Source organism: Mytilus californianus, unplaced genomic scaffold (assembly GCF_021869535.1).
Source record: "Mytilus californianus isolate M0D057914Y unplaced genomic scaffold, xbMytCali1.0.p SCAF_7, whole genome shotgun sequence".
Classification (NCBI taxonomy): Eukaryota; Metazoa; Mollusca; class Bivalvia; order Mytilida; family Mytilidae; genus Mytilus; species Mytilus californianus.
The window spans coordinates 29,068,298-29,093,198 of record NW_026262723.1 but is presented as its reverse complement, the minus strand read 5'-3'; the positions used below and the strand labels follow the sequence as shown (position 1 = coordinate 29,093,198).

The 24,901-nt window shown below is 32.5% G+C and overlaps 1 protein-coding gene across 2 annotated transcripts in view; it reads left to right on the top strand.

Moving 5' to 3' along the window:
• Positions 1–20,818, top strand: part of LOC127709662 (multiple epidermal growth factor-like domains protein 10) — a 38,571-nt gene extending 17,753 nt beyond the window's left edge. For both annotated transcript variants that reach the window (XM_052215278.1, XM_052215279.1), the window contains 12 exons: positions 1,438–1,647; positions 3,593–3,823; positions 6,026–6,226; positions 6,724–6,897; positions 10,499–10,696; positions 12,900–13,034; positions 13,673–13,810; positions 14,447–14,590; positions 15,998–16,135; positions 16,473–16,613; positions 18,631–18,661; positions 19,540–20,818. In XM_052215278.1, coding sequence (XP_052071238.1) covers positions 1,438–1,647; positions 3,593–3,823; positions 6,026–6,226; positions 6,724–6,897; positions 10,499–10,696; positions 12,900–13,034; positions 13,673–13,810; positions 14,447–14,590; positions 15,998–16,135; positions 16,473–16,613; positions 18,631–18,661; positions 19,540–19,660 — 1,862 coding nt within the window. In that variant the 3' untranslated portion in view covers positions 19,661–20,818. The remainder of the gene's footprint in view (positions 1–1,437; positions 1,648–3,592; positions 3,824–6,025; positions 6,227–6,723; positions 6,898–10,498; positions 10,697–12,899; positions 13,035–13,672; positions 13,811–14,446; positions 14,591–15,997; positions 16,136–16,472; positions 16,614–18,630; positions 18,662–19,539) is intronic.
• The last annotated feature ends 4,083 nt before the right edge of the window (positions 20,819–24,901 follow it).

Here is a 24,901-nt window from a genome sequence, read left to right as displayed (position 1 = left end):
ACCGTGTCGAATAGGTGGACATCTATAAAGCAAACAGAGGGCCTCTGTAGACTAGTGGTTTAAGTAGTTGAACTACTATATCACTTACTTGTCAACACTGAGGTTGTGAGTTTGAATCACGCACGGGGCAAGTGTACTCCAATCCAATCTTAATTGACTAGGATTGTCAGTTTTCCTACCGATGGTCGGTGATTCTTTCTTGGCACTCCGTTATCCTCAACAACTAATAACTGACCGCAACGAAAGAGCACAATAATCCTGAAATTCGCCTGAAACTCTAATCAATCAATATTAGGCAAACAAGCTGATACATGTGTTATATAAAAGGTTGTTTCTTAGCTTAGTGAATTATTTCTATTTCTATCATTATACAAATATTAAACAAAACTTACTTTTTCAAAATGTTTGATATAAAGAAAGGAGAAAATATATATTTGTCTAGCCCTATGTCATAGCATGGATTTATATCACAGTATCTTAAATACGACTAAATCAAGTGAAGCATGACATGATTTATTGAACCACATCTAGAAATAGCGTGAATATTTTTTGTGATTCTGTTTGCTTTAAGCTGGGCACCATTGCGTTGAGTTTTACCCCGGTAAATCTGGTCGGAATGTCACGAATGGACTGTTGTTATAAAAAAAAGCTGCAGAATGTGACCTACATGGATTAATATGTTCCAGCTTTCAACTACGTTATTTTGTTTCTCAACAAACTCGTTTTTGGAAATGACAATAACCAAAAGATTGTGATTTTTTAATCTGATCTGTTTTATGTTTTGTAAAAAATGAAAACAACAATTTATGAATTGCATGTGTCCGAAGCGATTTTCAAGTTTCACCTTCATAAAAAAACTCAAAGCCAAGGATGTATAAGATCCGAAACAGTTGAAGAGCTATATAACCAAAACGGACATAATACTAATAGCTAAATCCACCTTAGTTCAACTTTGTCTGAGAGAGTTGAAATCTTAGTTACTTAATAATTATTATATTCATAAATGGACAATTGTAACTTCTGATGACAAACCGTATGACCTTGTCTTGATCAATGAAAGACTATTCCAAAAAAAAAATTCTTTGAGTTGATGCCACTGCTGGGTGACGATTCGTACGCGAGGATACATGTACATTGTCGTTGATTTATCTGTAAATTTACTGTTTATAAAGTGTAGACTTATTCGAACCACTACCGTTTTTCTACCTTAGGTATATGTTGTCTGGCCTTATTTGGCACATTATTTTAGAACTTCTGGGTTTTGATTCGACCACCACTGATGAGTTCTCTAATGACAAATCAACTGATGCGTTTTATGACAAATCATATCTTTTTAGATTATTGTGTTTTTATCATCAATTGTGTTTTAATCTATTGGAAAACATGCATAAATTGACAGATATATTTTTTCATTTGTATTTGCTACTTGTTTTGTAGATAACCTTACACCGTTTGGCAAAGCTAGTCAAAGTTCTCAATTCATTACAGCAAGACCTACAAATGCCATACATACACCTATATCAAATACATTTTCCTTTTCTCACTGTTCCCACACGAATATTGAGAAAACAGCGGCTTGGTGGATGTTTCAATTGTCTTTCGGAACTGCTTACATTACAGATATAACAATCTACTACAGGGAAAAATGTAAGTATCCCCAAGACATATAAAATTATGAATATCAACTTAATATGTTAATATATTTACATGTAAAGTTGTCGAGCTACTGAGCACAATACTGTGTAATATAATACAATATACATGGAATGTGTGGTAGTATCTCTAGAGCAACATCGTAGATGTCAAATCACAACAAACTTTTCTTATAGGGGCGAAGGGACGATCGAAATAATATGTCGAAGAGACAATTCAATCGCAGAAAAAGAATAACAAAGACAAAAATAAAAACAGTAGTATAAACACACTGCATGGAAATTTAAGGACTAAGCAACACGAACCTAAACTAAACGTTTAAGCAATGAATAAGACCGGCATTAGAAAAAGGACAGATTTCGATATACATGACTAAATTGAGACTAAATTAAGAAATTTCATTTTCGTGACTGTAATAGAACTTGACCGAAAAGGAAATTGTTGTAGTTTAAAACCAATTATTTTAAGATTGAAACTTGATAAATAACATGTTATAAATAATGGTCTGTTTTGTTTGAGATACTTATGTGTTGTTCGAAATTCCTCACAGCATCATAACACAGTACTGTTATTGAATCCGCTTGCTTATTATGTGGGTGTTCCAACCAAAATATTCAGAAACGTTTATCCCTTTTCTCTTTTTTTTCGTCTTTTCTTTCTTAACAATGAATTCTCCTACCCTTATTTTGGGAACAGCAAAAGATGGCAACTCTATACTCGACATAGTGTTCGGTCAATAACCATGATACCGTAAGTTGTTTATTTTAACATGTTTTATTGAAGCAGGAGGCCAACTAGGCACAATTTCATTGACCCAGACAAAAATGATGGAAATTGTTTTAAATCTATTTTAGCATATGGCTTCTACAGGTAACACAAAACAAGAGACCAATGGGTTATTTGTTGCTTGGAGTTTACTGGTTTTATTCTAACATATAATTGCATGAATTTCTTCATAGAAAAAAAAGTGGTCAGGGCAATAGACCACTTCATACTTAGCTAAGCATTCATGTGCGTTATCTGTAATCATAAGATTTATTTTCTAGCACTGGGTCGAAACCGCAACAGGTATAGTATTAGTTCCCAAATGTATCTGCAGATCGGTTGTCAGTGCTTCGGTAATTACCTTATCTATAACAAACCTTAAGTAAATTCTTCGTTCATAAATAAAGATGATTTTTTAAATTAAGTCTGGATCTCTAATGGATTTCATTATGATGTCAGGCTCGTTTTGTCATGTAGCTATCATATTTTACGGTCCTAATACATCATTTGCTATCAAATGATTGCTTTTTAACGTTCCTGATGAAGATAAATCTAGACTTGTAGAACAGCGCGTCGGACGAGTACAATTTATAAAGAGTTATTTTCATTTATTATTGTTTCCATATGTGGATCAAGATGGATTAGCCACCATTTAAAACCCTCTCTTTCCTCGTTTTGCAAACCCCGTTATCTTAGTGAATTATCTTCTCACCCTATTAATTGTTTTATCCGCGTCTGTTTCTCATTCATTTTTTTTTTATTTTTGAAGAGATATTCAGCTAAAGGTTGAAGGCCGTACGGTGACCTATAGTTGTTAATTTCTGCGTCATTTGGTCTCTAGGGAGAGTTGTCTCATTGGCAATCATACCACATCTTCTTTTTTATACACAATTATACAAAATACCTGTTGTTTCTACTTATAGCAAAAAGTTCATCACAAAACACAGGATTTATTAAAATGCAATAGGCAAGCGAAACGTGACCAATACAGTAGTTTTTCTTTAAAGTTATATTATTTAGCATGTCGTTGTGTTTAAATATAAGAATACGAATATATCGTTTCACTTGTTTCATTCCAATTTGGAATAAGTTGTACAAATATTCTCAAATACGATGATGGCCTTTCAGTCATCGGCTACGATTTAAACTAATACTGGTGTAATTTGTGTTACAGTTGCGCGTCGCATGGATGGATTTAAGTTATTTGTGACCAATACATCAACCATTCCACCTAATGGTTATCTTTGCTATGAGGATCCTGATCCAGGTCTGCCAAACATCACTCAGACTATTCCTTGTAATCAACTTGGGCAGTATGTCATTTATTTCGATAATAAAGGATCCCGGGAGAATGAAACTCGCTACGATGGACCTGTAGTTGAACTGTGTTATGTTGCCATTAATGGTGGGTTAAGCGCCATTGTGTAAGGTGCTTTCATTTTCATTATGCAAGCTTCAATCTCAATGCGCCAATGGCTAAATCTTTTAAATGGTTTGTTGTTTAGGTTCTATCTAACATGTATAATATGGAAACGCTAAAAAAAAACCAATAAAAACACAAACTATTTTTACCACAATATCTAGTTGCAGCGTTTATAGTTCAAAAATTGTTGTTTTTTTTAACTTTATTAAAAATGAATAAACGAACAAATGAAAAAAAATAATAACCACGAACGAATACAATATTACGCAGAACGAGGTATGCTTCAAGTAATCCCTGCATTCAGTATAAACGTTTTTTTTTTTAAACGGATCATATCCTGTATGCATCTTGCATTATGTTTGAAACATTGGTGCATGGTATGGACATCAGCAAGAAAAATGTTTCAATAACACCACATTTTTGTAATTACTCATCTATATCTATGTGTGTCGCTTCTCTTCCTTCCACAATGAATTAATCATCATGCCTCTGTGTCCAATAGGTACCATGCATAGTCTCATTTGTTATCCTCACTTATGATTTTCCCGTTTGGGTTTTTTTGGGAGGAAAACGAAACTAAAGGCGTCCGGGTATTGTTTACGTCATCGGACGGACTTTTAAGTCATAGACAAGACTTCCGTTTAGGACTGTTTAAAATTACACAGAATTTCGGTAAATTTACAAACATCAAAATAATTCATGCATTCTAAGATTTGTTTTCATTTTCACATAGCATGGGTCGTTATATTCGTTAATTGTATCCCTTGCTTACGCAAAATTCCAATATAACGACTCAGGCCATGTAAAAAAATTCAATAACTCTATGGCTTGCATGAATTATTTCTTAAATAAAACATGATTATATACCGGTTTCAGGGGTCCCAACAAATCGGATTTTTATCGCTTCCAGGGTCCAAAGGAATGTTTAATACCAGTTCCTGTAGCGCAGATACCCAAAACATTGTAAGTTATCAAGTTAGGAATTAAGGGTTTTTGTAAATTTACTAAAATTTGGTGTAATTTTAAACAGTGCAAAAAGTTGTGAGTTCATCTTACTACAAATAGTTGACCTTTTCGTTGACCTTCTTTAGATTTACATCCAATACATTGTATTTTGAACTGGTGAAAAATTCAAAATGTTATATTGACATCAGTTCATGTTTAAGATAATTTTGATACCTTTCCTGAAATTCTCCAGTCATAAAATATTTTACAAAAATTCAATCTACAACAGTTTACATACTTTCAATCACGCTCTAAATGCTCGCAATTTCGCGGGTGTGTTCTAGTTTATAATTAAAAACTAGAGAAACTAAATCTTCTAATATGTTTCAATAATAACAGGAGATATAATCTCGAGGGATAGTATAGCATCTACGTTTTCCTATTGATGATGGAATGCTATTTATTGGAAATTCACGAATTTAATATTACAAAAGTTGCTTAAATTGAAACTAAGCAGATTTATGTTTAGTTAAAATTGAATGTGTTCTCTGCTTTAAGTCTGTAAATTTTGATTAATACTAAAATGTTGAACGTTATTGGCCGTTTTTGCAATTTTCAACTGCAGATAAATGTTGTAGTTACAGGTCACTGCCAACATATTTGTATGAAAACAACTAAATTAATGATGGTGTCCAAAGATAAATAAAGCTTGCCTGAATTTCGTATCATGATTTCTTTGATAATGGGTTACTGCTTACAAAGAAAGTATTACACCAAATTTTCCAAGTAATGAAGGTGGTGTAATCTATCTGTCACGAATTGTTTGACCGTGATGGAATTTCTGTCTCATAGCTGACGACAGATATGTTTCAAATGTCGTAACCACACTACTGTCATCTGTTCCTCGAATGTGACATCACCCTTTAAGACTTTTAGATTGAATTTGTCCTTATATCAGCAGCACGAAGCTTACCCCATGTAGATCAGGATTTAATTACCTTTCAGAACATCTGCGACCACCCTGTTCCTTTGTGGTTCATGTTGCCCAAACTTTAAGTTGCTATGTTGTGTTTGTAGACATTTTTTTTTCTTTTGGTTGTTTTTCAATTTTTCCATGAAAAACGAACAAAACCTTTGTTTTCAAAGTCGTTCGGTTAGATAAACGTAGAACGTATTATATGGTCAACGCTCTCGTTATCATATTTTTGTTACAAGAAGCTTTTGTTTGTTTTTTTTCAGGTTGTCAAAAGAGCTTTTGGGGTAATAACTGTGGTAACAAATGTTCCAAAAATTGCATAGGGCGACTTTGCCACCCCACAAATGGTTCTTGTGTTTGGGGTTGTAACACTAAACATTGTTTAAATGATATTTGCGATATACAAACTGCAGTTTGCACTGATGGTTGCAAGGAAAGACGAACCGGAAACTATTGTAACAAGTGTAAGTAATTGTGCGTATAATAACTTTGAAATAGCATTACATTTCCTCCTGCAACAATTATAATTGATAACGAAAAGTTTAAAGAAAAACCTTCCCTTTGTTGGCTTATAAAAGAAACACATAACATACAATGTGTTTTTTTTTAGTTTTTAATGATGATTGTATGGAACGACTAACCGGAAACGATGTGTCATATATCTGTATGTACTCGCATTAAATTTTAGAAACAGCACTATGTTTTCTAGTGCAATAACCGTAATTTAAAAAAAGTTTGTTTACATGCTATAAATAACTTTGTTACCTTCTTAAGCTTACGGAGGATATTTAGTTTACATCCAGTAGCCAAAAGTTTGCTCTTTGCTATTTTTACAATTCAAACCTGCATGTATATATCGCCAGATTAATCACGAATAAGTATATGTCTAATAAAAGCATATGTTTTAAGTTGGCCTTCAATATATCTAAATACAAATAATTCTAGATACATCTTGTTATAGATAACATTGCTTCTGACGGTTTAATCGTGCAGACTCCAAGTGGTAGTCAGCGGGCAAGTCTAGCAAATGATGGCAACAACAAATCATGTTCTAAAACAAAGGGACTAACCGTAACATTTCAAGTTGACCTTCAGAAAGAAAGCATTGTAACTGGAGTGCATATAAACTTTGGTGGTATGTAACTTAAATGTTTACAATTTAATCTCTATTTCAAAAGTGCATATAAACCGTTTTATTACTTTCATGGTAACAACTTAAAAACATAACCGGTACCAATTTTACTGCACAGAAGTCCATTTCAATTATAAATTCATTGAGGCCCAAATACTTTAAAATCCAAACTTTATTAAAAAAAATCGGAGAGCTAATAACCAAAAGGAATTAAAAGTTTAGCAAAGTATAGTACATGTTTAACCCCGCCGCATTGTTGTGTCTGTCCCAAGTCAGAAAACTCTGGCCTTTGTAAGTCTTGTTTGTGTTTTTTAATTTTGGTTCATTTATATGTTTTGGAGTTTAGTATGCCGTCCAGTGTCGCTGAACTAGTATACATTATTGTTTAGGGGCCAGATGAAGCCCGAGTGCGGAATTTTTTCGCTGTGTTGAAGACCCATTGGTTGTCTCGGGCTGTTTTCTGCTCTTTGGTCGGTTAATTGTCTCTTTGGCACATTCTCTATTTCCATTCTCAATTTTATTAACTTTGCAATGAAATGTTGCAAGCCAAATGATATATAATCAAATTGTTTTCAGTACCAAAAACTCGTTCTCAATTAAACCTGCTCTATTAGTGTTTTATTGAACAATGTTTATTACACAGTGAAATGATCAAAGTTGCTATAAATCCATTAAATTCTCATTTGAGAACAGATTTTGTCTCGTCTAAAGTCACCAAACATCAGATGATTTGTTCAAATTGCTATAACGCAAAAAAAAAAAAAAGTGAAAACCGTATTCATTTTATTACTTCCGTTCCCATTTGAATTAAAAAATAAATTACATAATAATTGCCACAGATTTTATCTGTTTGTAAAATAAAGTCAAAACGTTCATTACCGATGTTAAAATCTCATAAATCCATGAGGAAAACATATCAAGGTTACAAACACAAACTGTAGAAATTGCATCCAAAAGGAGGGAGTCAACGTTTTTTTTATGCATGCACATCTGCCATGTCAAAATGTCAAAATGTTACACCCGGTATTAAAACTAATTACAGCGCCTGGAATATAGTTTCCAACTATGTCGCTGCTCTTTCAATGGCCACCATCAATAATCATACACACAAAAAATGTCTATATCGTCATTCCAACAATTTGCGGTTTTTTTTATTACTCTGAAATTGTAAGCATTGTTAAAGGTTGTCAATAGACATTTGATTCTATGTTGAGAACACAATATCAAAAACAAAAAAATATATGTTTCCAACGGTAAAACACATCATCTGTTGTTCATACAGTATTTACACATTCCCTTTTTCAAGGGCAAAAACAAAATATCGATGTATTTTTATTAGGAGATTTGCAATAATCAAGGTTATTACGTATTTATTTAATGATCGCAGAGAAGCGGCAAATAACGATTAAATTATTCGGATTAACTGTTGGTCATAAAAACTAACCAAAGACAACTACGTTAAAAAATATTGCATACGTTTGTAACGTAGAAATCACCAAAAAAAGATTAAATGTTATCCGTTCTAGAAATACTATCAGCCAAATTTTTAATTTAAAGGGCGCTGACTAATATGATCGTTTCTATTGTAGATTGTTATTTTTTTCTTTCTGATGTGCAATGAGCACACAGGTTATTGACCTTTTCAAGGCGCCCGAATTTGATGATGCTTTATCCCCTATTCATTGCAAATATGTTGTTGTTCTAAACAACAAAGCCTCAAACAATATTGTTTTATATGCCAAAATAATTATTTTGAATGTCTCAATAAAGAACTTGGCATTCATAACAAATTTGGAATCCCACTTAAACCCTTACATTAACTATGAAAGAGTAAATGTTGAAAATTCCGAAATTTAGTATTATCATTAAACAGGACTACGATCATATGACATCGGTATACCATATACCTAAACCAAACAACTATCCTTATAAAGAACACAATTCCTTCTACAGTAACGTATAACCTTTAGACATATTGGCATGAGGTATATTCGACCAGCGGTGTCAAATCAGATTTAAATTGCTTGAAATTATAATAATTTATACACAATAATTATAATATTATATTTCATTCAAAACAAAACCTTTGATTTGTTATCGCTTTACACTATCTTAACAGCTGAATTGAAAGACCGAATAGATCCTCTCTTTCAACAGAGCTTTTTCTATAAAAATGGGAAACATTGGTACAATTTTCTTGTTTAAGGTCATAATTCATAAAACAAATACATTTTGTTCTTAGTTTGGTTGATTGATATATTTCAGCACGCAGTCGATATTCAAATGAGTACTTATTGTGCATTACTATTGGTTTTTGTACACATGAAGCACAATTCGATTATAGAGAATCTTCCCTTAGACAAAAAAAAACACAAAAAGCATCTTGCAAAGTTCTTTAATTTCACTTGCATATATATTGATGATTTCCTGGCACTCATTAATCCAAATTTCAGTGAGTGTTTACATCTCATATATATCAAAATGAACTAAATATTAAGGATTCTTCTGACAGTAGAAGTTTTTCATTATATATTGATCTTTTCTGCGATATTGACACAGATGGACGACTTTAAACTATAATCTATGAACATGTGATTATTTCAATTTTTCAGTTGTCAACTTTTAATTTCACAACAGCATCATACCCTCTGTTCCATCGTATGGCCTTTACATATCGTAGTTTATACGTTATGCATGTTCATGTTTACATTTTACGGACTTTGTTAACAGATGTGCGCTCTTTGCACAATAGTTACTCCAACAGAGCTAGAAGGAAGATCGACTAACATCGGCACTGCATAAGTTTTACGGTTACCATTACTATTTAGTTGACCGATACGATGTGTCGGTGTTTCAACATCCTGGCGATTTGTTTTTGCTAGATACCAGTATGGTCGTCTGATATGTAATTTTGAGTTCATGCGATTCACTCATTTTTTGATTCTTAAATTGCTTTGTTTTTTTCTTACCAAACTTTGACATCAGTAAACTACTGCCACCTTAATTATAAAATACAAAACCTTTAGCTATCAAATTCGAGTTTACCCCTATTTCATGTCATGGTAGTCTATTTATTTGATACATATCAAAGTACGTTATAAACGACTCATTGGTTCTTTTTCTATTAAAATGAATTATGTTCTTCCTTGTGCTGTTTGAGGATTTTATTTTTCAAAGCAGACTAGTATACTACATTAACTAAAAATAAATAAACCTTTACATTTGCACAACATACTCTGCATAATCTACCATGTAATCCTCTCCAAGTACAGTAGTGACAAGTAATAATGGCTGATGTTCCCGGTATCTTAGTTATCGTAAATATGCATGAATGTCCATTTAAACTATTTTTACTCCAATTAAAACAAGGAAATATAAAGAAATAAGAAAAATTTAAATTAATATTTATGCTAACATTACAGAATATTGAAACCAATCAGTATAGAAAAAATCAGACAGAATACATCAATAGTGATACAAATATTATATCAATCTGTTTTGAGACATTACTGAACAAAATCAGAAAGAATAATTTGTAGTGTACTCGTAATGAATATTGTTATTACTAAGTTGAGAGTCTGACGTCATTTTGCTTTATTTTCAGAAAGTACTACACGGGAGGGAAATCATACTCTTTACGCTTCAAATACAAGCACTTCCTGGAAATGTGGAACCATTTTATATAAAGAAACCTCTTTGCCTACTGAGATCCACTTTTATGCCGTTTTTAGATACCTGACTTATGTACCCCCAGTCAAGAAAGCAATATCTGAACTCGAAGTATGTGAAATTGGAATTGTTGGTGAGTGTTTTTATCGAAAAAAGAGAAATATTTATATGTTTAGAGTTGACATGGATCTGTGTGAAGTATATCTTACCATAACAGAATTAAGAGACTATTGTAAACTTCTATATCGGTATTGCATTTGAAAAGGGAGCACACAATTTGTCTTATATACTGATTATGGTTAGTGTAAGAAACCGTTTCCGCACTGAATTCAGAGTAGAAAACACCAATATTCTTTTTGAGGTCGTCACCACGAAAATAATAATTATTTTTTGTCTAAGTTTAAGTCAACCCTGATTTACACTCATTTCCATTAAAAAAGAAAAAAAAAGTTATAGCGGCATATTAAATGGATCATTATACTTTTTTTATTAATTTTTCTTTTTCATTTGAATTCCTTGACCTCGGGGTCAAGACAGCTTAAATAGACTCGATACAAATATTGTACCTGACAAAGTTGGGGATATTGGACATTCACCTTGCCGTCCATCTTTTTGTCTTACCGTCCGGCTGTCCGTTCATCAAATATTTCATCTACAACTTTATTACACAATTTATACAAAACAGAATGTTCATCTGTTGGTTTCAAAATATATCAGGTCTGTCAATCACCTACTTTATGTTTGCCTATACATAATGTTGTTCTCAATATGCTAAAAGTGCTTTGTCACTGTTTTCGCCTGTAACAATTAACGGAAATACTTTGTACTTAGTCAGCAACTTTGCAGTGATGACTTGTAATGTATGAGTCGACTATGAATTCTCCATGTATACCAAACCTTCTGGTTTCCGATACCTTGGTGGACTAGTAAAAGTATCACGAGAGCGCATTCATTATTTTTTAACTTGTAATACGTAGAATAAATAGTAGCGAATCGAATGCAAAGTTTTCTCAAGAAATAGGATCGTAATAAGTCGAACCATGTTTGCAGCTTATTTATTTATAACAGTGCGTTATAATCTTATATCGATTTAGTAGCAAGTGGTAACCTCAGTAATAAAATAAGTGCGAACCTTGTGCCGAAAAGGCTCTCCTAGTTAAAAATCGGCCAAATGATTATACTTCTTTCAAAATGCACGTGATGCTATACAATTGTATGTATCAGTCACGTTGCTTTGTACATTAAAACAGTCACAAATCTAGATAGTATGACAGTAAAATTAAAAGCCTCGAATATTAAGTCTATTGTATCAAAATAATAAATGTTTCAAGTTGATGAAGAGACACGTAAGGACGTGAAATAGAACTATTTTTGTATAGATTGTCCAATAAATCGTCAAAATTTAAAACTCAAATAGGCAATTAGTAGAGATTTTGCTGAAATCGTCTTGACGTCTACAAAATTAAAGCCCGGAAAAAGAAGAGGGCAGGTCTTCGACAAGCTAAATATTCAAGTAGAATATCTTAAATGTTATAACACACACTCCATTAAAAGATTTGTTATCGACGCATGCATGTTTCCGGTAAAACACATTAATGAAAGTCTAACTGTTTTTATTGACTTTTCGTGGAAAATCAAAATGAGTGAAAATAGTGACGTCATGAAATCAACGCAAATATTTCCAATTCGATCATTGTTTTAGCTATAATTCATTGTGATATTGATTAATACATCATAATTTTAAATTCTAGCTAGAACTACGGGCCATTTATGAGCCTTATCGAACCTAGTCCTCTGGGATGTGCTTGTTTCAAATTACAAGAATAGTGTGTCTCACTCGAATGTGCAATTGTAAATAGTACACTTCCTCATTTACGAAACATCAGTTAAACTATGTGTTATTGTACGTTTCTTATTGCCTTATTGTTTATTTCAGGTGACGCGTTGTGGCTCCCTTGTATTTCTTATTTTGTCGGGAATACTGTTCTCTGCTTTTCTTCAATTTACGTTTCTAACTGCCATTCTAATGCCCTTTTTAATTAGAACTACCAAACATCTTGTAATTTAGAAAAAAGAACGGCATTCTGTATGGATTGTTGAGGAGAAAAGTGATGTTGCTAGCAAAGACATATTGTTGACAGTTATCCTCAAGCAAAATTAAACCTAAAACGGAATTGACATATAGTAAATATATATAACTCTATTTGAAAGGGTGTTTTGCAGTATTTCATACCCGTCGCTTTGGTTTAAGAACAGTCACTGACATGAGAAAATGTTATAGAAATAAAGTACTTGAGTTAGTAATATGTTTATCCTCCAAACATTTTAATGTTTAGGTTGTCCTCCTTCTCTTTACGGTCCTCTCTGTAATCAGTCGTGCCAAGGGAACTGTCGTGGACCATGTGATCTAACCACCGGGCAATGTATATTTGGTTGTTCAAGCGGATGGAGTGGAGATAATTGTAAACAAGGTATTAAAATCCATATGTATCAAATTATATTTTAATTTATTCATGTTAAAGATAATGAAAGTTGAAATGACGAGCACTGGTGTTTCCTTGCTTTAGGGTCCAGTGTCATGAGTAATTACACCATATACATTATTTTTCGTGGTATTTTATTACAAAAAAGTGTATCATACCCTTTTTTTATTTGATCGGTAGCAGCAAAAGCTTGTACTAATTCATTAGCTGTTTAAATGATTAGAATGTACACCGCATATCATTATATGTACAAAATGCAAATTTACTTTATACAGGAAAAGACATAAGAAGACTGTTGACTGCGCTATTCAGATCCTTTTTGGTTTGAACGATATACATTTGTAATTTTATATGTTTCTTGTGTCGGTGTTGTGATATTTGCATTTAAATCATTAGTTGACGTATATGTAATTCTTCATTCTTGCAGAACACCATCTGTAGTTCAGAAAAACAAAATAATCTAAGGAATTCATTGTGTGGACATCTGTAGGTATTCGTGAATGATTAAGATCTGTATTGTTGGTCAAACAAAACAGAGTATGATATTGATTCCTCTTATGAAAGTATATTTTTTGCATGTCAATATATTTATGATAATCAGCTTTTCCACTGTAAAATTTTAACAGCATGCCAAGCTGGTACATACGGTAAAAATTGTCTTGAGACATGTTCATCAAACTGTTTGAATCTACAATGCAATGCAGGGAATGGAGAATGCTTTGAGGGATGTAATGACGGATGGCATGGGTCCGATTGCAAACAAAGTTTGTTTCTTGTTTTTCATTTTAATTAATAAACATGATGTATTTATATGTTAAGAAAGTAACACCTCATTAACTCAAAATTGCATTGGAAAACATGTCCCGATCATCAAATAAGAGCAACATCAACGAGACTATTTTAAGGATTCAAACTGTTCGCACTGTGGTTAAACAATTTTTTCAAATAATTAAGAAGGCCTGGAATTTGCACAAACAAATCGCACTGGGGTTATTCTAAGTGACTGATCAGTAAAAGATGGTACTGAATAAATTCTTAAAAAAATAAGACAGTTGTCACTCGGGATACGGATCCACTGAGTAATATCCATCTGGAGAACCTGAAACCACACCAAATTTTTGTTGAGTTCGCTTTGTTCATTCGTAAGTTTTCTGTGAAGTGTTATCAGTACATTGCTATTGCTATGTTGCTTTATTTTTCGTTTCAGTAATGGCGTTTGTCTTTTTTTCTGAAATCGATTGATCGTGTTTGCATTTTAGAATAATCTGTCAGTATTTAAACAACATTAATATTGGATATTGAAGTCAAATATAAAATGTAAAAGCCAATACTGATCGATTATTTTCAGATTTTGACTTCTGTGTATGTTCAGATGTATCTCTCTAACATATTTTTTTCAGAATGCCCTACAGGTCAATTTGGGAGAAATTGTTCTGAGTTTTGTGAGGGCTGTATTTCAAGAACGTGTGATCCTAGAAATGGAGTATGTGATAACAAAACTGTATGTAACACTGGTTATGTATACGGAAAATACTGTAACATAAGTAAGTAAAGTGTGGTTTTAAATTTTATTAATACCAGTGTAAGCGTTACGAGAAAAAAATGTAATACTAGTGTGCGTTAAAAAAAACGAAACAGTAATAAAAGGAAAGACCTTGAATTAATCTCTGGATGTTTCACATCATTAATAAGTTCATAAAAGAAAGGTGAAAGTTACTAAAGGGACATTCAAGCTCATTAGTCGAAAAAAAATGACAATGCCATGGCAGAAAATAAAAAAAATAAGCAGAAGACAAACAACAGTATATACAATACAACATAAAAAATACTTAACAACATGAACCCTACCAAGTACCGGTGTTAATCTCATTTGCTCCGTTAGGATAAGTAGATCTTTCGTACGTATGGCATAGATGTGTAGCTCGTGTAAAATCAAACTGGGTGATTTATCTGATTCGGTAGGTCACATTCGAGGAACAAAAGGCGTGATTGTAGTTTGGACAATTGAAACACATCCGTCGTTATCTTTGAAACAAATAGCCAATAAAGGTTTACCAACTCGTAATTGCGTCAGTAATATTTTCGAAGGAAAAATGTCATTACTAAGTGATTTTACAAATTGTAAATGATAAAAAAAACTGCAACATTTTAAGAGTGAGTATAAAAAACGAAATAATGACAACATGGCATCGTTTGTGATGGATGATATACAGTTGTCATATGGTTTTTGTTTATCTTGAATCCGTTAGGACATGAGGATGTAATTCAAACACTAGTCAGCGTATACAGTATAAATAGTTCCACAGAGCTGGTTCAAATTAGTCTTGTCCGTCAGAATACTCTGACAATTATAAATAATGTTTACTCTAATCTGTCTTGTATGAATATTATTGATGAAATTAACATGTTATCAAACAGTAGATATTTCAGGAGATGTGAGTTATAAACAAAAAAAGACAGAAATCGAAATATATCTAGAAGTCAAAACACAGAATTTAACATGTTTAATAGAAGACAAATGTGACCACAATATTTCATTCCCTAAACAGTTCTACGTATTTTGTTATTAGGATTAGAATTAACAAAGAAAATAAAAAAAATCTAGCTTCATTCATTTCTCTAAACGACGGACTAAGTTGTTGACGACGGATATGTCTTTTTTATTAATAATATTTTAATATAATGTCATATATCCTTTGGAAGCGTGCTCGTTCTTATGCCTGAATGTTTTGTTTACACATCATTAGTGTATTATAATTGTGAAGCGCATTATGGGTATTGGCCCACCTAGAATAATTCACTGCAGAATAAAAAAAAAAGAATTCATTTGAAAATACCTCTCTATTTAAGTTTTCGCCAAATGTAGCTACATTCATACAACGAAACACTAATCCGGGTTAGCTATGATGATATATGTATGCTTACATTCTAATAAAAACTTCATTTTACAGCATGTAATGATGGTTTTTACGGTAGTAATTGTCTGAAGTTATGCTCATCATTTTGCTTGTATCAACCTTGTAATTACGGAACAGGAGAATGCATTGGTGGATGCGTAAGTGGATTAGAAGGATTCAACTGCACACAAGGTAGATTTCTCTCTCTCATCCTATAAATTTTTTTTATTATTAATTTCATGTTAAAATAGGAAGATTCCTTTTTTTCATTCTGTTCATTTCTAATCATTATTTAAATGTGTTTGTTCATACAATATTTTGATGTATACGGAACGTGTATCGGCGTGGTCATTAATGATTCTGACATATTCAATGATTTTTAACCACTGAGCGGTAGACGCTTTGTCCAGATGGTATCACCAACTGAGAGGTCATTTAGTGCTGATATGTATTATAAAGTCATCGTGTTGTAAATAAACAGAAAGTCCTCAAATTGAGCATAACTATATCTTAATTTTATTTTTATTAGTTTCTGCAAATAAAGAAGACGACAGTTTCATATTATCGACTCAGATTGGTCTTTTCAGTGGAGGTTTTCTGTTAGGTGCTCTGGTTGTAACTGTTGTATGTATTTTAGTTCTGAAAAAACGACAAATCCGTAAAAAACGAGGTAAGGAATATTATATACTTTTTAAGCTCACCTGGCCCAAAGGGCCAAGTGAGCTTTTCTCATCACTTGGCGTCCGTCGTCCGTCGTCGTCATCCGTCGTCGTTTACTTTTACAAAAATCTTCTCCTCTGAAACTACTTTGCCAAATTTAACCAAACTTGGCCACAATCATCATTGGGGTATCTAGTTTAAAAAATGTGTCCGGTGACCCGGCCAACTAACAAAAATAGAACATAGGGGTAAAATGTAGATTTTGGCTTATATCTCTGAAACCAAAACATTTAGAGCAAATCTTACATGGGGTTAAAATTGGTTATTAGGTCAAGATCTATCTGCCCTGAAATTTTCAGATGACTCGGACAACCCGTTGTTGGGTTGCTGCCCCTGAATTGGCAATTTAAAGGAAATTTTGCCGTTTTTGGTTATTATCTTGAATATTATTATAGATATAGATAAACTATAAACAGCAATAATGTTCAGCAAAGTAAGATCTACAAATAAGTCAACTTGACCAAAATGGTCAGTTGATCCCTTAAGGAGTTATTGCCCTTTATAGGCAATTTTTAACCATTTTTCGTAAACTTTTGTAATCTTTTACAAAAAACTTCTCCTCTGAAACTACTTGGCCAAATTTACCCAAACTTGTTCACAATCATCATTGGGGTATCTAGTTTAAAAAATGTGTCCGGTGACCCGGCCAACTAACCAAGATGGCCGCCATAGCTAAACATAGAACATAGGGGTAAAATGTAGATTTTGGCTTATATCTCTGAAACCAAAGCATGTAGAGCAAATCTGACGATGATTTAATTGTTCATTAGGTCAAGATCTATCTGCCCTGAAATTTTTAGATGAATCGGACAACCCGTTGTTGGGTTTCTGCCCCTGAATTGGTAATTTAAAGGAAATTTTGCTGTTTTTGGGTATTATCTTGAATATTATTATAGATATAGATAAACTGTAAACAGCAATAATGTTCAGCAAAGTAAGATCTACAAATCAGTTAATTGACCAAAATGGTCAGTTGACCCCTTAAGGAGTTATTGCCCTTTATAGTCAATTTTTAACCATTTTTCGTAAATTTTTGTAATCTTTTACAAAAATCTTCTCCTCTGAAACTACAAAGACAAATTTAACCAAACTTGTCCACAATCATCATTAGGGTATCTAGTTTAAAAAATGTGTCCGATGACCCCGCCCCCGAACCAAGATGGCCGACATGGCTAGAAAATAGTACATAGGGTAAAATGCAGTTTTTGGCTCATATCTCTAAAAGCAAAGCATTTAGAGCAAATCTGACGATGATTTAATTGTTCATTAGGTCAAGATCTATCTGCCCTGAAATTTTCAGACCAATCAGGCAACACGTTGTTGGGTTGCTGCCCCTGAATTGGTAATTTTAAGAAAATTTTGCAGCTTTTGGTTATTATCTTGAATATTATTATAGATAGAGATAAACTGTAAACAGCAATAATGTACAGCGAAGTAAGATCTACAAATAAGTCAACATGACCAAAATTGTCAATTGATCTCTTAAGGAGTTATCGGCCTTTATAGTCAATTTTTTACAATTTTCATAAATTTTGTAAATTTTTGTAAATTTTTACAAAATATTTTCAACTGTAACTACTGGGCCAAGTTCATTATAGATAGAGATAATTGTAAGCAGCAAGAATGTTCAGTAAAGTAAGATCTACAAACACATCACCATCACCAAAACACAATTTTGTCATGAATCCATCTATGTCCTTTGTTTAATATGCACATAGACCAAGGTGAGCGACACAGGCTCTTTAGAGCCTCTGTTTTTATTTCTTGCGATGTGTAAATTTAAAACATCCACGGAATACTAACTTATACATGTAATACATAATAAGGGATCTCAGTGTATATGTTCATGAATACGCTTTATCAAGTTATAGGTATTGAACAAGGAATGTTCATAAATTAGCTTTAAGAATTCTGAATTACTAACTTCATATATTTCCATAGTTTAAAACAATAGTTTGTTTTCATAGGCAAAAAGAATGCAACGAAGAAAGCACAAAGGTATGTATGATATTTCTAATTCTAATATGACGTTCTTAATGCTTTGATTACACACCATTGCTACAATATGAGTATATTGATATGTTGGCTGATCGTCAACGCCATGGATTTTTTTGGCTGTTCCAACTACTTCCATGTCGTTTGAATTTTCTTTGTCTTTTACGTCAACTTTAATAGTGTGTTCAATTACGTGAACAGCAAACATATCCCTTCACTTGGAGTGCTTCGAATCAATCATACGATAGTTGAAAAATACGTATATATACGTGACCTGATGATACTGCAAATTTATCGGGAATCTTGAAAATCACGATTAAAAATACTTGATTTCTATCATGTTTCATCACCAATATATTATATGATACTGACAAAAATTCCAGTGTATTTCTTAAGTCCTGAAATTCCTAGTTTAAAAATGATCGACGAGTTTAAAAAAAAATCTCAATTTGACAACAAAACCCATTGAGTCGTTAAGATTCCTACGTCGAACTTCGTAGGTATGTCATTTTATTAGAAATTTCTAGTAGCACATGTAGTACAGATATCGCATATCATTACGCAAATTAAAAGTATAATGCTTTTTGTTTTCTGTGATATTTTTGTTCGATGTTTGTCTTTACAGTCATTCTTAATACATGCAATAGTGCAGACAACAAGATTTTAACGTTGAATTAAAAAAAAACCAGTTTTATTCCAAAGCATTTTATCACGTGTGTCGTATGATTTTTTTTTTCTTCGGAGCATGTGTTTTGGTCACTGAAATCGGAACCTCGTGAGGAAACGACAGATAAGAATCGTATAAAGTAATCTTACCAGTAATTATACATTATAAATTTGTATAGACATATAATATTTATGAACTAGTTTATATGTTGTAGTGATGAAAAACAACAATATGACGATGTTAGAATGGAAAATGTATCTACATATCAGGATCTTACGGAGGATTCCACGTCAAATGAATATGACCAGATAAACACTGCATACATCAATCACTAAGCAATAGATATATAATTCATCAGAGAAAACTCAATAGACTCAATTAGAATTTATATTGATTAACGGATATTCAGAGAACAGATTAAGACAGCGCAAACTCTATATACATAACTATATGTAAGCTATGTCAGTAATGAAACAGAAATGACTAAATATCCTATACACTTGAATATATTCACTTTTTTTCTGTTCTACTCAACCTAGTTTGGTTGTGATGAATGATTATTATAACTGTTCCTGCATAATACATACGCGTGTGTGTTCATATGTGTTTGTGTTTATGAGAGATACAGAGAGTTGAAAGAAATCTCATAACAAACTCGTAGTTAAATCCAAAAAGGTGTCAATTTCCAACGGGTTTGAATTATATTTTCTGTGGATACACTCGCGGCCGATTATCTGAATCTCCTTTTTAGAAAAAAGTTTATCTTGTATCTCATGCCATTCCAGTTTCGTCAGTTTCTTTCGTAATGCTTCCTATTTGTATAATAGTCTGGAGCATGTTTATAGATTGAAGAATAATAGGCAAAACTGATTATACATAGAGAAATAGTGGGTACTCAGAATATAGCTAAATGTGCAACGGAAATAAAGAAAAGAGGCAATGGCCTAAAATTCAAGCATACTGAAATAAGGAAACACCAAAAAGACCCTTATATTTAACAATCATTGCATTTCTGGTATACTTAAAGAACATTGTAAATCTTTTTCAATTGAAACCACGGTAAATGAGAAAATAAATATATGTATTTAATCCGAGTACACTAGAAATTCTTTTTTCTTATAAAATTTACTGTACCGAACTGGATATGTGCTACTTTGGTTCTAAAATCATCTAATGATGTGTAACAGTACATTCATACATACCCCTTTCCTCATAACTTGAGTTCTTTACACGTGTATTTTACATTCAGTAATCTTTTCAGTGTTTTTGAGACTTTATCCAATCAGAATATTTCATGTTTGCCATATTTCAGTGAAATAGCATGAAATTTAAAAAAATGAGAGTACACACTAGGTCATTGGGGCGTGTGCAAATTCCCTATTGATAAAGAAGACATTTTGTTGAATAAATTGGATGTGATTATTTTTCAGAGAAATACTTGTTATTTTTAAGCTTTACTGTCAAGTTTTATTAAAATCAGTTCAATAGTTGGAGAGAGATTTAGTATAATTAATGGAAGACGACATCTTCATCGATTTGAGGAAAATTTCTTCGAAAAATCAAAATCACGCCGCATCATGATATAATATAGTCTGAACCAATAAATTCACCAATAAATGATCTCAAATAGGCATCTAATCTGCATAAAAACAGTTGAATATGATACAAAAGATGACTCTTAGATGATAGTGTACATGTACCTCTTTGTCCCCACTAAAATGTACCTTTTTGACTATTTATACCTCTCATACCCTCAAAATTTTAACTTTTTAGGCTAATAAATTAAAATTTTGGGGTACTATCACGCATTCACGACGGTACTTATATCAATTATCTTTACCCCTTTTTATAGCAAAGGTATATCGTATGCAAGATGTATGTCCTTCCTCATATTTCTCTTATCAACGAATCCTCATTAACAACATCGATCAGTCACTTCAGTGGTCGTCAACGACGGCATCACCCAAACCAAACAAAGTGAGATGAGGCCAAGCTTAAAATATATTTTGTTTGCTGTTCCCCTACCGATAGATAATGAAAATGAGTAGGTAGGTATGAAAATATTTTGACAAAAACAGCATGAACAGTACATACATAACACCACCTAAATAAACATACACACATAAAACAGGTACAACCACAGAACATTGTATCCTGGCCTCAGACAGAAACATGCGAATATGGTGTGATTAAGTTACTTCATCGAGCCATGTGGCAAAATTATAAATAACAAACAATAAACATCAAATCAGAAAAGGCTAACATGTGTTACATTTATACAAAAATAATTTAATTTTGGATGTAACGCGTCTTCTGATTGGCTGACGTTGTTTTGTTTATCAGCTCATAGACATAATGTTGTCATGTGACTGACGTCATAAACGTTTTTTCATGGTTTACTCCGATTTAAAATGGAATTTAGAATTAAATTATAAGAAATGACTGTAATATTTTTTCTGTCCATTCGAAATGACATAAAAAATGTGGTGCACACTTTAAAATAACACGCTACGCGGGTTATTCAGTGTGTACCACATTTTTGATGTTATTTCTTCATAGACAGAAAATATATTACAGTCATTCCTTAAAGAAAATTGTTAGATTTAAGAAAAGTAAAAGTATAATCTTCGAAGTGCTCATAATATCTGTCTATGAGCTCGGGAACCTTATCTATAATATAACAACGTATAAAAAAAGTTATGACATTATCAATAGTTGTTCCAATGAAATACATATGGCAAAGATTATATGAGAACATTATAGCTACACATGTATATAGTTATAAACCAAACCAAAATTATAGACTGAAATAGGCATTTGGGGCAAACAAAGGGGAGCACAACTATCTTTAACTTGCTATAATTTATTGTTCGGCTACGAATTTCCTGATTAAATCAACTGCATATAAATATTTAGCTAAGGGGTTAATTCTTTTGGTAACATTTTGAAATCTTGGATGAATATTTAAAACAAGACCATATCAGTCCTTTACAATGAGACAACCGAATGAAGGTCAACAGTTAACAACCTTTCCATTACATAACTAGGGCCCTTGGAATTATAAAATGTCATAAATATGGTGCATGCCTGATGTGTCGCCATGCCTACAGATATTGAGCTAAAATTTGACTTGTAGGATTAAAATCATAAGTTACAGACTATTTTTTTGTATCATTTCGGTTTACTAACTATTAAGAGAATCATGGTCCTTGGACTTACGCTCAAATGTGTTGTGCAAGTGTATAATGATGAGTTACAAATAGAGATAAAGTTTCCATCCAAATGAACTACTGCTAACGGAATTACTGCCCTCAGATCCTGGACATGGACATAGACAATTTCATGACAATGGTGTTATAATTGTGTTGGTTTCTATATATATATTATATATGGATCTATATACCTGCAGCGGATTGAAATCATAGTAGTTGCAGGTCCAGGCCGTATCAAACATTGTGTATGTATCAGATAAGTATTAATTGGACAGTTTTCGTGACAAGCAAAGGTAACACTACCCAAGTGAAACTCCCTCTTTTGTGGATTGTATCTGGTGTAGTGGTTACAACCTCCGTCTTTAAATGCTAGGCTCATCGTTATCGAAGGATGTGAAAAATTGTTGTGATTTCTTCTATCGAGAGATGATGACTTTAAAATCTGTGTGTACAGACAATTTTGAGGGTATAATTTACTATGACATAGTTTTGTTAAACTATTAAGCCTCTATATATATTTATGTCATCGTTTATTCTGATAAATGTAAACCGAATAAATCTATACTTCATAGATAATGATAAGTATTAGAAGTTGGAAAATAGGAGTAGGTACAGACCTAATCAGAAAATTGTTCGGTCAAATAAGGATAATTAGCTCCCAAGTTTTTGTTTTTTTTCAAAGCTGGTGATAATGGACACTTTAAGCAACGTTTTATTTCAATTTTATGTCGCACTACAGCTGATTCATTTAAACTTGCATCTATTGCATTAAAAAAACTAGATAACTCTTTAATATTGTAAAAATATGATACAAATAGAAAAAGAGTACTAAATTAAATAACAGCGAAGTATAACGTTTTAAGAAATCTTACTTTCAAATTAAAACTAAAAATTTCGAAAAGATTACATAAACAACTTCCTTTTAGCATCAACATAGGGTTGCAATATATCAATTGTTTATTCTGTTTGTTTCTATCAATTGTTTTTACATTTCTTTATATTTGAGAGTTGGGTTTAGAAATATTTTCCAAACCCTCTTCTTTTATGGAATTCATTTGATCTTTTAATGAACATTTATCAATATATAAAGCTGTCGGTTGAATTTTTGCCTTTCTTTTCGTTGTAGGGCAGAACATATTGAAAATTTTCTCGGATAGCCGTTAAACGAAAGATCTATTCATCATTGTAAACGGAAGTTTATTTATTAATCTCTTTAATAATGTATACTTCAATTATCCTGTTGTTTTTATTTGTTATTTTGGTTTTAATGATAATTCTTGGATATTGAGAAAGACTGCAAATAATTTTGCACCGGTTTTTAACCTACAAATAATTTGACCGTTTTTCCCAAGTGTGTTGGACAGGGAAACCGGCGTCTGTAAGTTCAGCAGCAGGCTGAATATTTCTTCTGAGATCGCCCCCAGTTTTTGGTGGGGTTCGTGTTGTTCAGTCTTTAGTTTTCCATGTTGTGTCTTGTGTACTGTTGTTTGTCTGTTGGCCTTTTCCTTTTTTAACCATGGCGTTTTCAGTTTATTTTCGACTTATGAGTCTGAAGGTCTCTTTGGTATCTTTCGCCTGTCTTTTACTAATACATATAACATTTATGCGAGAGGTAAAAAAAACATTCTTAGGAATGTTTGGTTATTTTTGAGTGTGAATATAAAAATATAACAACACTGGCGCACATCTCCTTTAGAGGTATTCGTTAATTCAATGAAATTGAGATAACAGTCCTGTTTGGCATGTCTAGAAATACTGTATTTCTGTGAAGAAACATGTTTATACAGAAGTTAAAATCAATGGGAAATCATTTTAAAGCATTTTCATGAAACCTATTTACACAAGAAGATTGAAAAGCTGTAAGTCATATTAGTCTAACAGTGAATAATGACCTAAATGAAAATCTAGTATTTAACTTTTTTACCAAATGCTAGCATGGAAAAAAAAAGAACGTTGAGGTGCTAACAAGCACATACTGATCTACCACATTGCCTACATGCTTGCGATTCTTAATAACCAACTTAGTTCCAAAAACGGCAACCTAAACAGAACAAAACCAAAGATTACCTGTTCAATTTGCAGGAGCTCAGCTATATACACTTGTTCTTAGCAGCAGAAAGCATACGATTAAAGAACAGCGTGTCATCCTCAACTGTTGCCTGCAACTCAATCTATACTTTCAAGAGTAAGTTGCAAAGACATGCATGACAAAGCTGCGATTAGAACTGACTGCGATATTTAAATGTGAATAATGCTTTTTTACTGCACTTTACATAAATCATTTGTTTACACAACGCTCAACACAACAAGTTCGATTATACGTCTGTTGGTGAAGTGGACTGTTTATTTTGGAAGGAAGAAGTA